The following is a 13,641-nucleotide window of genomic DNA, read 5'->3' on the forward strand; positions in this document are numbered from 1 at the left end:
CTTGCAGGGGTGTCGCAGACGAAGGCCGGATCTTCTCCCTTCTTCTCTCTTCTCTCAGCTCTCCTCGCAACCTCAAAGGTAAAAGATTGAATTCATGCCCATGAAAAAAACAGCATTTCAAGTGGATTTGTTGGTTAGCTATTGAATGTTATGTTATAAAGCCTTGGCATAATGAGAGGCTTATGACCTGTATACCAGAGATAAAATAGAAACAGTGTTATGCATCTTCTTGTAGCTTTCACAACTGTGTGGTTAACATGACTCGAACTATATCAGTGTAACCCGCAGGTTCATGTCTGTTGGTTAAATGCAAGTGTGCGTCTTTTTTTTTTTTTGTTACTTCAACGTCAATGAACCAGATGCTAGACAGATGAAAATATCTCATCACTTTCTATAGTATAACAACATTAAATAATGATTGTGATGAACTGTGAGAACGATTCTCCCTTGATATTAAACAAAGCTGATCATTTTTGGTAAACTTCAGTCACCTACCTTTATCTGATGCAAAGTTTCCATTGAATCGTTGGTCAGTGGTGACTCAATAGTCTGACTAATTTCTTGCTTTACTAGATAAATTCATCTAGACTGCCTTCTGCAATGTGGCATGCCTCATCAACAGCCGGGTGGAACGCTGCACATTTTCTTTTATGCAGCCCATTCATGCTACATGAGCTACAGTGCACTCACTGCCTCATGCAAGCAGTATACTGGGTACACTGGGTATATTTAGTCTAACGTATTGATAGTGGCAACAGGGTGACAGTTGGAGGAGGTATGCGATAGAGGCCAGTCAAGAGGAATGGTGAGGGAAGGGGGGCTGTGGAGGGGAATGGAAAGGTCAGGGATAAGAGGCTAGAAAATGGAATAGGTCACGGACGTGCACACGATTTTTTAAGGGTGGTCAGATGCATGGAGGGTGGGGCATGTGATGGTGGTGGAGGGGGATTTGTGGTAGTTCTCTGACACTGGATCCTCTGTGAGGCTACATATTGTGCCTGGGGAATAGTGTGAAACCAGCGCACAAGCTGCTGCAGCAGTTAAAGCTTAAACAGCTGCTGTCGCATGTAGGACACAAGCTGGTCTGGGTTGTTTTAGCAAAAGATAGTCTGACAGGAAAACATAAAACCATGAGCCAGACGTTTTGTTTTTTTTTACCACTTCCTTCACACAATCAACCCGATGTTCTGTGCTCCTTTCATCTAGCAGTTTCCCACACATATACCCTGAAACTGTTACACTCAAAAGCAGATTTGCAGTGCAGTATAACCTTTCGCCTTGGCGCACTGTAAAAATGTATAACCCCTGTGTCATGTTCATTATTAATTTCTCAAATTTCTGTCTTCCCTCTATTTATATCAAGAGTCAGGATGCCTCACGCATACCCTTTCCTCACTCCTGAGCAAAAGAAGGAGCTCAATGATATTGCTCTGAAGATTGTGGCTCCAGGCAAAGGAATCCTTGCCGCAGATGAGTCAACTGGTAAGAAAATGAACCTATATACTAACAATCAGTTCTTTGGGACAGTCAACTCAACAGTTGCCAAAAACTATGGCTTAAAGGATTGCAGTTAGGCTACAGTTGAAACTGGTTTCACTGTGTGTGTTTTCTCAGACCTGAACTGAAACATTTCTGCAAACGTGCAGACAGACTGTGGCTTCCAACACCTAATAATATACTATGTTTTTATAGTCAATCTGATTTTATCTGTTTCTATAACCTCCAGGCAGTGTGGCCAAGCGCTTCCAGAGCATCAATGCTGAGAACACTGAGGAGAACAGGAGGCTGTACCGCCAGCTCCTCTTCACTGCTGACGACCGCATCAATCCCTGTATTGGTGGCGTTATCCTCTTCCACGAGACCATGTACCAGAAGACCGACGATGGCAAGCCTTTCCCTCAATACCTCAAAGAAAGAGGCATGGTGGTGGGTATCAAGGTCGACAAAGGTGTTGTCCCCCTGGCAGGAACCAATGGCGAGACAACCACCCAGGGTGAGCACAGAAAAGATCCAGACATCATCCGTATTACATAATTATCTTTTAATATCTTTATCTAACGTATTGTGTATGTTTGTCCTTCCTAACAGGTCTCGATGGGCTTTATGAGCGTTGCGCCCAGTACAAGAAGGATGGTGCTGACTTCGCCAAGTGGCGTTGTGTTCTGAAGATCACCCCCACCACGCCCTCAAGACTGGCTATCATAGAGAATGCCAATGTCCTGGCTCGCTATGCCAGCATCTGCCAGATGGTAAGACACAACAGACAGATAACCCAGTTTAACTGAATTTTACAAGATCTATTATTGGGTCTATTTAAAAAAAAAAACATTAAAATATTTTTGCTGTTTTTGCTTGTGCATTTGATATGATCATGCCACACGCATACTTCCTGCATGGGTAAAAACACACAATGAGGAAACCTCATAATGTGCCAACAAGCTCAAAAAACTTTTCTCCAAATTAATGCTATGTCATAGTATTATCAAGGCAGCATAACATTAAATTTTTAAAGTCTTCACTTTTGGATTTCAGGTCTTGTCTTCTTAATATGAGCTCCTATTTTACCCTGTCTTTGTGTCCTTGCCTTTCCTAGCACGGTATTGTCCCCATTGTTGAGCCTGAGATTCTTCCTGATGGTGACCATGACCTGAAGCGTTGTCAGTACGTCACTGAGAAGGTCCTGGCTGCCGTCTACAAGGCCCTGTCCGACCACCACGTCTACCTGGAGGGTACCCTGCTCAAACCCAACATGGTTACCGCTGGACACTCTTGCTCACACAAGTACACCAACCAGGAGATTGCCATGGCAACTGTTACTGCCCTGCGCCGCACCGTTCCCCCTGCAGTTCCTGGTAAGAAAGTACATCACACGCTTGCTGATATGCACACTTTTACACTTTTTTAGACATAATCTTTTATGACTAATCTGCATTAGATCTGCAATCTGGGTTGCTAAACTCTACCTGCTTTGCAGGTATTACCTTCCTGTCTGGTGGTCAGAGTGAGGAGGAGGCCTCTGTCAACCTGAACGCCATGAACCAGTGCCCCCTGCGCAAGCCCTGGGCACTCACCTTCTCATATGGCCGTGCACTGCAGGCCTCTGCCCTGAAAGCCTGGGGTGGGAAGAAGGAGAACGGAAAGGCATGCCAAGAAGAGTTTGTAAAGAGAGCTCTGGTATGTCTGAATATGAACTGTGTAACTAAAATATAAAGCTATATGAAAGAGTTGTATTATTATTATTAACATCAAACTCATGCTCTAGAGTCCTCTTGTGCATTAAATAATATCATATTTTCTATCTTACAGGCTAACAACCAGGCCAGTGTGGGCAAATATGTTTCCACTGGAGCCAGCACTGCTGGTGGAGAGTCACTGTTTGTGGCTAATCATGCTTATTAAGCATAACCACCCTTTTTCCACCCCTACCCCTCCATTATTACATCATCACGGAAAAGGACACGTCCCTTAAGGCACCACCTATGAAATTCACACTCTACTATTAAACGCTACAACAGAAACAGCAGCACTTTTACATCTCAGTAGGAAGCAAAAGAGAAAGAAAGAAAAAAGCTTTGAGTGGTTGCTGCAGCTAGAAGACTAAAACACGTTCTTCCTCCATTCCCTTGGCTTTTATTTTTAAACACCTTTTTTCAGGTGAAGATTCCCACACTGTTTTTACACAACTTGTACTATTTTCCTTGGTCTGCTTCCAGTAAGTTCAGTATATGATTTATACTGTTACCATGGAATAAAGTATTTACCGTAGCGTGATGCTTTCCTTCCTTTTTCTGGTTTTACTTTGTGTTTTACTTCTCACTGCTCAACATTTAAGTTCCCATTAAACGAACACTGTCAGTTGCCATAATAATTGCACTTCAAGCAGAAGTAGCCTTACGCGGTTTACTGATCTAGCTTTATTTTTATTAGCAAATGAAGTTTGCTGATGGGACTGTAAGGTAGCAAATTACCAAACAGAAGTAAAATATGTCCTTGTTACTGTTATTCTAAAACCTCTGTTCTAACTGTTTCGGATCCCCAGAGGATTGATTCTTTGTTACAAGTTGAACTGTTTGCACATAAAAAGTAGAAACATTAAGAAAAACAGTCAACGCAGAAACCTTCCCCTTATAGTCAGGGAATTCAGTAGTACTTTGAAAAAGTACATAATAACCAACTTCAACTGCAGGAGATGGAATAAATCCTAAATAACAAATAAATAAAATAATACATTTTATACTGGGGCTTTGGAGGCCCAATTTAATCCTCAGCTGTCTTCTGACTGGCTGCCCCTCATATATAAAAGGCTTGAACAGGAGTTTGTCTTTGTAGGTTTTCACTAATCCAGGTCATGATAGTCCAAGGAGCTTTGATAGAAACCTACTGGACTCCTTTGGGTCCATGAAGAGGTTTCACCTCTCATCAAAGAATCTTTTTCAGTTCTGAAACCAAATGGTGGAGAGTCCCAGCTATTTAAACATTAATGGGGGTTGTCATAGAGCAGCTGCTCAAATAAGTTCTATCATTAATTAATGTTTGAATTTTAAACATGATCAAATTGTCTGTATTATCTGGCTATGTACTTTTGTATTAGAAATTCTTCAGTAATTTTAAAACAACTGATCATCTGCAGAGCAATGGTTTATTTGAAGATTTTCAGTCAGGTTTCAGAGCTCGTCACAGTAAAGAAGCAGCTTTAGTGCAGGTTACAAACATCTTGGAGTTGTTGATCCCAAATGCTCCAGCACGAGTACTGACGGGGACTACAAAGAGACATCATCTTTCTCCTATACTGGCTTCCCTTCATTGGCTCCCTGTTAAATCCTGAATTGAATTTAAAATCCTGCTCCTCACATCTTATCGTCATGACCTTTAAAAGTAGAATGGGAGGCAGAGCCTTCAGACCCCCTCTCTGCTTTTAAGATTAGGCTTAAAACATTCCTTTTTGATAAAAGCACATACTTATGGTTGGATAAGGTGATCCTGAATCCTCCCTTAGTTATGCTGCAACAGGCTGCTGCGGGATTCCCATGAGTGTTTCTTCTTCAGTCACCTTTTTCAATCACTATGTTTTATACACCTCTCTAAATTTAATTATAAGTTATTATTAAACTCTGGCTCTCTTCCACAGCATGTCTTTGTCCTGTCCTCCTCTCATCTCCCTACCCGTCACCCCTCACTCAGCCTGGTTCTCCTGGAGGTTTATTCCTGATAAAGGAAGTTTTTTTATTCCCACTGTCGCCAAGGCGCTGGCTCATAGGGAGTCAGTATGATTGTTGGGGTTTACTATGTTTTCTTTGTAGTATTGCAGGGTCTTTACCTTACAACATAAAGTGCCACGAGGCAATTGTTGTTGTGATTTGGCACTATGAGTATCTGATGAGTATCTAATAATGTAACAGGACATACATCAAACATAACAGGAGATAAGCCACTTTAACGATCCTTGATACATCCAGGTTTATTTAAGAAGCCTGAGTTTAAAATATTGTTTTCTTGATCTAAAATTTCCATTTTCTCTGATTAGATTGGAGCATGGCGTAACAGGAAGAGCTACATGTCAAATTTAAAGGTGTCAGCCGTTCTCTTGGACAAAGAAAATGTCATTGGGTGCATCAGTTGCAGTTTCAGATCAAGCCTTTGACCATAAAGTACGGTTTCAAAGAGCATAACTGGTGACAGCTCACAAGCCCGAGACAGAAGTCATCGTGACCACATCCATCAGTGTATCAATGCAGAACCTCTCTTAAAAATTGCTTCCCCAAATGTTCCCACCCACAATTTCCCTGTCTCCTCAAATACTCAGATCACTAAAATAAAACTCATATTTCAGAGTTCTGGGAAGGTTTAAAATGACATGAGCAGCCTCTGAATTAAAAATCTATAACAGGAAGAAAAAAAGCCAAAACCAAAAATCTAGTAGATGTTGTACGTTACGTCCAAACATACACAACTGAGCATATTTATATATTCATATATCTTCTGCATATCTCTTCCAGTCTTGTACATAATGTTCAGTAACACCAGCAAATCAGAATTAGAACCTTTAATTTTAGCTTGTTTCCATATCCAAGGCACTCTAGTTTGGCTGAAAACACAAATTGATTCATAAAGTAATTAACAAAAGAAAAAATATTGATGTAGTGAGTGTAGTGAAAGAAAAGAAAAGCTGATCCACCCGAGCTACAGTGCAGTTATGTTATAGTTGACTATAATGTTTTTTAAAATCAAAATACTTTAAAAAACAATTACCAATTTACATAAGTATTTTTTGAGATTATATGATAGAAAAACACTTTGTTGCAATAAATATACATCGATTAGTGTGCCATTACATCTAACAAATTCATGCATCGTCATAAACTTTATTCATTCAGTCAAAAATACATATGAGTGGGTGCTAGTTTATGCACTGTACCTTTAAAGACACCTTTAAAGACAAAAAGAGCAGAAGAGGAGATATTTTTAGTGTTAAACTAAAATGCAGTCTAGCAACATTTTCACTGAGAAGATAAAAAATCCAAGCTCAGGTGCAAACGTGGCTGAATTTCCAGAGTTAGTGCTGCCAGTGGAGTTGTTGCTGCGACACACAAAGCTGCTGTCTGTGTCGGTGCCACTAGAAGTAAAGCTCACAAAGCCCACATTGGCCCCCGCTACTTGATTTGTGATCCAAGTCTGGAATTCAGACACTCGAGCGTAGACCTCAGGGAAACCTGCCTGGGCGCAAGGTATTCCAAAACTGGTAATACCAGCCTGGATCCACTTGGAACCCTGTTTGCACTGCAAGGGTCCACCTGAGTCTCCCTGAAAAGAGTAGGATAAAACACAAACATTAAGAAGGGGACTGAAACAGCATATTCTCAAAACTAAAAAAGTTTATATTTACATTATAGGGCTGAAATTGCAAAAAATAAATAAATAAATAAATAAACGGGTTTTTCTGTAAGGGAGAATACATATTACAACAATTTGCTTTTGTTTTAACCTGGCATGCTCCTTTGTTCTGTTGCCCCGCACAAATCATTTGCTGAGTGATGTTCGCATCTTTTGCTGGGATATAATTGCAGCTGCACTGTTTGTTTCCAATAACAGGAATCTGAACTTCTTGGAGGGGTGCATTAGCTGGCAAAGTCTCTGTGAAAGGCAAAACATGAAATGAGTCCACTCTCGTCCAGTCTTACGAATTCAAAAGTATTTTCAATGGATATGTGCAAACGATAACACGAATGATGATATGATTATTCAATATCTAAACTCCCACAAAAAACTGACATTCCTGTCAGCAACAAACAGTTTGTGCATCTGTCTGGCAGTTCAGGCACCAAAAAGTATAATGCGAATATGTGAACTGCGCACCTTGCAGGGTGAAAAACTTTAATAGCAACAACTTTTAAAGGAAGTAACAAAGAACGCGTTGTGTGTGACGTCTTCTTTTGCGCATGCGGGCCACTTTGAGGGCCATTTCAGGGGAAGTGGAAACACATGGAGAAACAGCTGACTGTAATAGACATAATGACACCACGGGGGAAGTCGAACAAAACACATTGAACATGAAAAATCCTGGCTTTTCAAAATAAAACAGGAAACATTGAGAGACATTACAAAACAAGCTTGACAATAAGAAACACACTAGGTCACAGACCCAGCCCCTGACAGTTGACATGCAAATACGAATTTAAGTGGCAAAGCGAGACTAGAAAAAACCTGATATGATGCTTCCACCTCCACCAGCTACACAGATTAAATAAAAATCTCACCATTCTCTCTGAGTTTGCCCCAGCCAGTGGACCAGCAGGATGTGGAGTTGTAGAACTGACTGGAGCTACTTGCCAGGCAGATAGGTCTGATGTAGTCAGTGAAGTTGACAGGGCTGCTGAGCTTCATCAAGGCAATGTCGTTGTTCAAGTAAGAATTGTTGTAGTTAGGGTGGACAAAGACCTGCGACACACTCTGTTTCACCTCATGAGTGTTAGGCCCAGCCTGAGTCTCTCTCCCGAAGTAGAGCGTCCATGCACTCAGTGAGTTTCTGTATTAAATGAATAATAATGAAATCAGTCCATGGATTTAGAATATTTTCTCAAACCTGTCATGACCTATTTTGTTGGCAATTGGTTTTTATTGTATTTAACCACTAGTGCAAACATACATCCATTATCTCATCCAATTCAGAGTCACATGAGCCTAATCCAGCTGTCATGGGGTAAAAGGCAGGGAACGCTGTGGGCAGGACAACCATTCACATGTACGGCCAAATTATAATGACCAATTAATCTAACTTCATGCATGTTTTTGAGCTGAGAGTAGACCCAGGTGCCACACAGACGGAGGCAGATGAGGCAGACTCCACACAGAAAGGCTTGAACCTGATTTGAACCCTTGACCTTCTCGGTGAATGGTGACAGCGGCAACACCGCAACTCCATGCTGCCCGATAGAAACGTGTGCGAATTTACAAAAAAAAAAAAAAAACAAGGTGTGACGACAGAAGCTTGTGCCCAATCAAAGTCAATCAAACCCAAGTGATGAACTAGATAAACAGTGTGTTTATGGGTCACCCTGACTTATACTAACTTCACAAACCACAGGGTCAGAAGCTAACTGTGAAAAAAACTTTCTACCTATGTAATCAAAACTTTTAACTATGCATATAAACCATCAATATTTCCCCAACTGAACTTGTACGTGTTGTGCAAACAAATAGAACTGCCACAGACCTTCCATAACCACTACTGAGTTAAATTATCTAACAAACACATTAATACAGAGTTATGACACAGAAAAGTAGCTTATATGGGTGGTAATTTTGTGCAAAAAGTACTTTCTTTGCATGTATACACTGGTACATAGGGCCCAACGTAGTTTTTTGTGGATAGTAAGAATTGATATGAGTAAACATGTTTTCCTTGTTCCTTGTTAAATATAGTGGTTCTATTGTGTTTCTATTTATTTCTTCGGCCTCCTGTATCCTCCAGTTTCCCACATCAGGTTTATTGTTAATCTACAGATCTCAGTGTTTTTGTCTTTTGTTTTTCTGTTTAATTCTCATTTTTCTCCTTCACTAGTTTCACAGCTGTGTATAGAGCACAGGTGTTGAACTCCAGGCCTCGAGTGCCAGTGTCCAATTTTGGCCCAAATTGAAAGATCCAAACACAACACAACATGATCTTTGCATGATCCCTTTCAAATTTGGTTTTCTTGCAACTGTATAATTAAAACCAGCCCACACAGGGACAGTAACTTGTTATTTAAATTATTTACTGTCTATACTTGGCCACGTCTTGGTTTGAACATGAGACTTATATTTATAGAAGTCTTTGTATGAGATCTATGTAGAGTGCATTGAGCTAACTTTAGACTGTAGATGTATCATGCAAGTTTAAAATGAAGAAACGCTTCATTTATGAGACAGTGTGTTATCAAAGTGTGTTACAACAAAGCAAAGTTACAAAGTAAAAGGTTAAAAAGTAATGCATCCCACTTATTACAGCGTCATTACAGCTGTGCAAAACATACTGTGGTCACATTCTGTAATACATTAATGTAGCACATTACTGCACTGAACTGACTAATCGGGTTACAGTTATAATTATGTGTTTAGTTGTGTTACCCAAGTTGCTCAGTTATCTGCATAATGTAGCCTAAGGTATATATTGGTTATTATGTGAAAATGTATATCAGGTCTTGTTATGCAGCGATGCAGAAGGAATGTAACAAGTAGTGTGACAATTTTTTTTTCAAGGGAGTAGTTAAGTAGTGTAATGCATTAGCTTTTTTAAAAAAGTAATGAGTAATGTCTAATAGATTACTTTTTTGAGTAACAACCACAATACTGGCTGTAAGAAACTGTCATAGACATGGTAGTAAATCTGTAAATTTCAGTTCTCCAAATAAATAAATTGGCTCTATTGTATAATCATTTCTATCACATGGAAGCAGATACCATTCACGACTCACTTCCCCACTGTGGCATAACTTTTCAGCATATCCTTCTGCTTCCCTGCTTCTCTCCGACTTTCAAGTAAAGCCAAAAATGCTTTTACATAAGTAAGAATAAGCAATAAAACATAAAATTAAAAGCCCTTATCTTGCAGTATGCTCATGTATCACCAAGACTGGAAAGACTTGAAGCATATAAATAAGGAATTAGGAGACCTTTATTTGGGTCATTACAAACAGTGTATTGCGTGAACCTGTTTGAGTCAAAATTAATTCCTGGTGACTGATCTGACTGCTAATTAAGCAGATATGTTGCTAATTAGGCAGTAAAATGAGCCACCACCACTAAGTTTCAGTTAGGTGTTGACCTGGATATTTGCCTTCTGGCAGAAAGACTAGGAAATCCTTCGAGAGAGCAAAAAGACCAGTGTAGTGCAGGTTTTGCTGGATGAATGGGCCAGACACAAGACGTTCACCCAGAAGACAAAAGTCAAAACTGATTTCCCACTTGGGTTCATGTTAAGGGAAAGTAGGGCACTTTTATAAATGTAATGTAGAGGCTTTGTTGGATCAAATTACGCAAATTGCACAGAAATGCAAAAAAAAATAAGTTTAAAAAGTCTAAAGAAAAAATTTAACTTATTTTACACATGACACAATCTTGTGTGAGTGAGTTAAAGCCTTGCATTTGACCTACTTATGTACCAAGACTCACTTCCTTTACCACATGACTTTTGTATGTGCATTGTATCAAACACTGTGACAGAACTTACAGCGTGGAGGAACTGAAATAGATCGTGTGAGTTCCTGCCTCATAATACCCAGCAGTATTTACATAACAGCAAAGTCCACCCAGGAAAAAGAGCGTTTTTTACAGGACTCTGCGCAGTCCTGTAAAACTTAGCACATCCCACTGACTGGATAGGAATTACAAGGATCAGTAGCAATAGGTGCTTATCTGATCATCAGGAGTTCTGATGTTCTGGCAGTTTGCCGGTCTGGAGCATTCAGGTGTGCATTCACACGATGGCACAATCTATCCAGGATTGGATGTCCCAGCAAATGTTCACTTTAAAAAAGGGGTTCGATCTCAGGGTATAGAGGCCCGGGTAGCGTGCTAAATGTTAGAGCTCATCACGGTACAATTAAAAAAAGACTGAAGAAAGAAGAAAGAGCTGCCAGGAGAAAGCGTCTTCTCTCTAAGAAAGAAACAAAACAAAGCATGGAAACATTGTTCATGTTTGCAACAGTTTCCTTTGAATCGATAAGATAAAAATGGAGAAAATGTGTCCATAATGTACACTGCCATGTATGGTAAAAAACAAACGCAGCATGTCAGCACACACACTTCTAACCACCAGTCGATCATGTGGTGTAGGCGTGACGATTTTAACACCCACAGGACCACAGCACCTTGCAGTCGGCCATAAAGTATTCTGTACATATACATGCTTCAACAAGCTACTGAACTGGATTAATTAGGTCAATTCACCCTCACAGCATCAGGTTTAACTTAGCATGTTATTTTCACTAAAGTCAGGGTGACTAGTCTGAATGTGTGACCTTTAAATGTACTGTGTATGACACGACAGGAAGACATGCTAAGAGGATATTTCTTCATCCGTTGGCAGACGCCCGTCATGGTACAAAATTGTTATCACACAGGTTGACTATTGTGCAACAAGCAAAAGTTCAAGTTACGAGGAAAACATCTTAAGCGTGAAATTCTTGTTTATCAATCAGATGTCAAAGCAAAGCAGTGAAACATCACCAGGTTTGAGGATTAGATGTAAAGGAAAGAGCCACTTCTTGACAAAATTTTTTTACTGATTACATCTATAAAAGGTACCGCCAGCTAACACTGCTATCAGTGTTGACACCTTATCATTCTGTCTCAGGAACAAGCCTGTAGTCACACTTAGACAAACACTTCCTTCTGCACATTTATGGTTTGTGGCGGCAAGTTTGTAGAAAGAAAGTAGACCCTATATAAAGCACAAAATGTTTTTTGTTGCATCAGTTCATTACTATTGTTTGCTTGCCTGTTCAGCAGTTTAAGCACCAGAAGACGAGTACCACTTAGCAACATTGTATTCAAGATAAACTCATTTCAACATTTAGAGGTACAAATAGCACTGAAGGCCAGACGTAAATATGTTAATTTGATTTTGTATAGCCGTTCTTTTAATAGTTTATTAACATAAATATTTGTTCTGATGAGCTGGAATCACCATTATTCACTGAAGAAACACCTTCTGCGCAATAGTGAACTGGTTGAACTTGTATGTTAGTTATGCTAGTTATCTGTCACCAACAAATATTGATTTGTATCAGCTAACTTTATTAAAACTGCTCTGTGAACACGTCTAGCAGGATATTTTACTCAACTTTTAATTCACATGCTTCACTTGTTTTTTGAGTCTCTCACTGATGTTTGTTTTCTTTGAGGTCTGCTGGGCAACATAAATAATCTGACGGCTTTTTTTTTGGTCTCTAAAATACTGAATTTGAACACAATGTTCCCACATAGGCTTCCGGTAAAAACGTGCAATACAGAATGAAACAAAGAGTATATCTTACGTTATAATGCAGTGAGCTGCTGTGAGCACCCACTGGTCACTGATGAGGGTGCCTCCACAGATGTGAGATGATTGATAGTGTACGCTCACCTGCCAGGGCCATGACCCAGCTGGGGCATTCTGACCACCCACTATTCTTGTATTGAGAGGTGCCACCCCACAATCTGACAGAGCAAAGACAGCTGGGTGTCAGGTGATATGCAATAAAATTTCTCATGCTTGATTTTAGTCACACTGGAATATGAACATTCAGAGTATTTACACAGTTGTATGGTATATATGAAATGTGATGTGCTCACCCTGAGCCTTTGAGCCTGTAAGAATAAGAGAAGAAGTTACTAGAAATTATAACCTTTGTGAATGTTGCCATAAGTGTGTAACAACAGCCACATGGGGACACTAGAGTTACAGCTTTTTTCCCTTACTTTACCTTTTTTTCCTTAACTTTTCCGTAACTGTAAATACAGCTAAGTGGATCACATTTTACTCTCATTATTTCAAGTCAACAAATTTGACTTGATGCAGGCCGCACTGTATTTCTGTCGAATACATGAAAAACTTTCTGCATTGTGATGTTACATTGTGGTTTGTTCTGACACAGTGAAGACTTGTTGTTACTAAGTTACTAAGCAAAAGGTTAACAAAAATAGTTTAAGCATCGCTGATAACCAACAGTACGTCTGTTTAGTGAAGCAGTATTGCTGTAATTCCTGTTTTCATAAAGTTCATACTGACAGCAGAGGGTTTGTTTTGCTTTACTTTCTCTTACATTTTTTACACAATACACTTCAATACAAAACCATCATTACCCGGATTCTCAAACATTGTACAAAATAGCTCTAACAAAACCAAAAAAGCTGTTAAAGATTAGGGCTCACCTTGCAGAGTGATGAGCGCACACACCAAGAGGATCCAGGCTGCCATCCTGTTCACTCACAGTAAAGTTGTATTTACAATAAGCAGAGGTGTCATTGTGATAGTTTTCTTTCACTGCCTATTCTAACCGGTTTGTCAACATTCCAGCATAACTTAAGTGTCACGATTCTGGGTTTTGTACCCTGCGTTTTATATTTGGGACTGTTTTCTGTTTGATAGTTTCCATTTGACTTTGTTATAGTTTTCAGTTTAAA

At 39.7% G+C, this 13,641-nt stretch overlaps 2 protein-coding genes across 2 annotated transcripts; one reads left to right on the forward strand and one right to left on the reverse strand.

Moving 5' to 3' along the window:
• The first annotated feature begins 1 nt into the window (after window position 1).
• aldoab (aldolase a, fructose-bisphosphate, b) lies at window positions 2-3,766 on the forward strand. Its single transcript, XM_085466157.1, has 7 exons — window positions 2-78; window positions 1,364-1,482; window positions 1,727-1,993; window positions 2,089-2,249; window positions 2,594-2,852; window positions 2,975-3,174; window positions 3,307-3,766. The coding sequence occupies exons 2-7, from the start codon at window positions 1,371-1,373 to the stop codon at window positions 3,397-3,399; spliced, it is 1,092 nt and encodes a 363-aa protein (XP_085322283.1). The 5' UTR covers window positions 2-78; window positions 1,364-1,370; the 3' UTR covers window positions 3,400-3,766.
• Window positions 3,767-6,028: 2,262 nt separating this feature from the next.
• Window positions 6,029-13,452, reverse strand: LOC146703055 (chymotrypsin-like protease CTRL-1). The gene is made up of 6 exons (XM_085466158.1): window positions 13,390-13,452; window positions 12,811-12,825; window positions 12,513-12,675; window positions 7,755-8,023; window positions 6,983-7,131; window positions 6,029-6,801 (listed from the first exon to the last, which is right to left on the reverse strand). The coding sequence occupies exons 1-6, from the start codon at window positions 13,433-13,435 to the stop codon at window positions 6,469-6,471; spliced, it is 975 nt and encodes a 324-aa protein (XP_085322284.1). The 5' UTR covers window positions 13,436-13,452; the 3' UTR covers window positions 6,029-6,468.
• Window positions 13,453-13,641: the final 189 nt, after the last annotated feature.

This window comes from Copadichromis virginalis, linkage group LG8, assembly GCF_057382275.1.
Source record: "Copadichromis virginalis isolate Kocher_CV1m ecotype Utaka linkage group LG8, C_Virginalis_male_GT1.1, whole genome shotgun sequence".
In the NCBI taxonomy this organism is placed as follows: Eukaryota; Metazoa; Chordata; class Actinopteri; order Cichliformes; family Cichlidae; genus Copadichromis; species Copadichromis virginalis.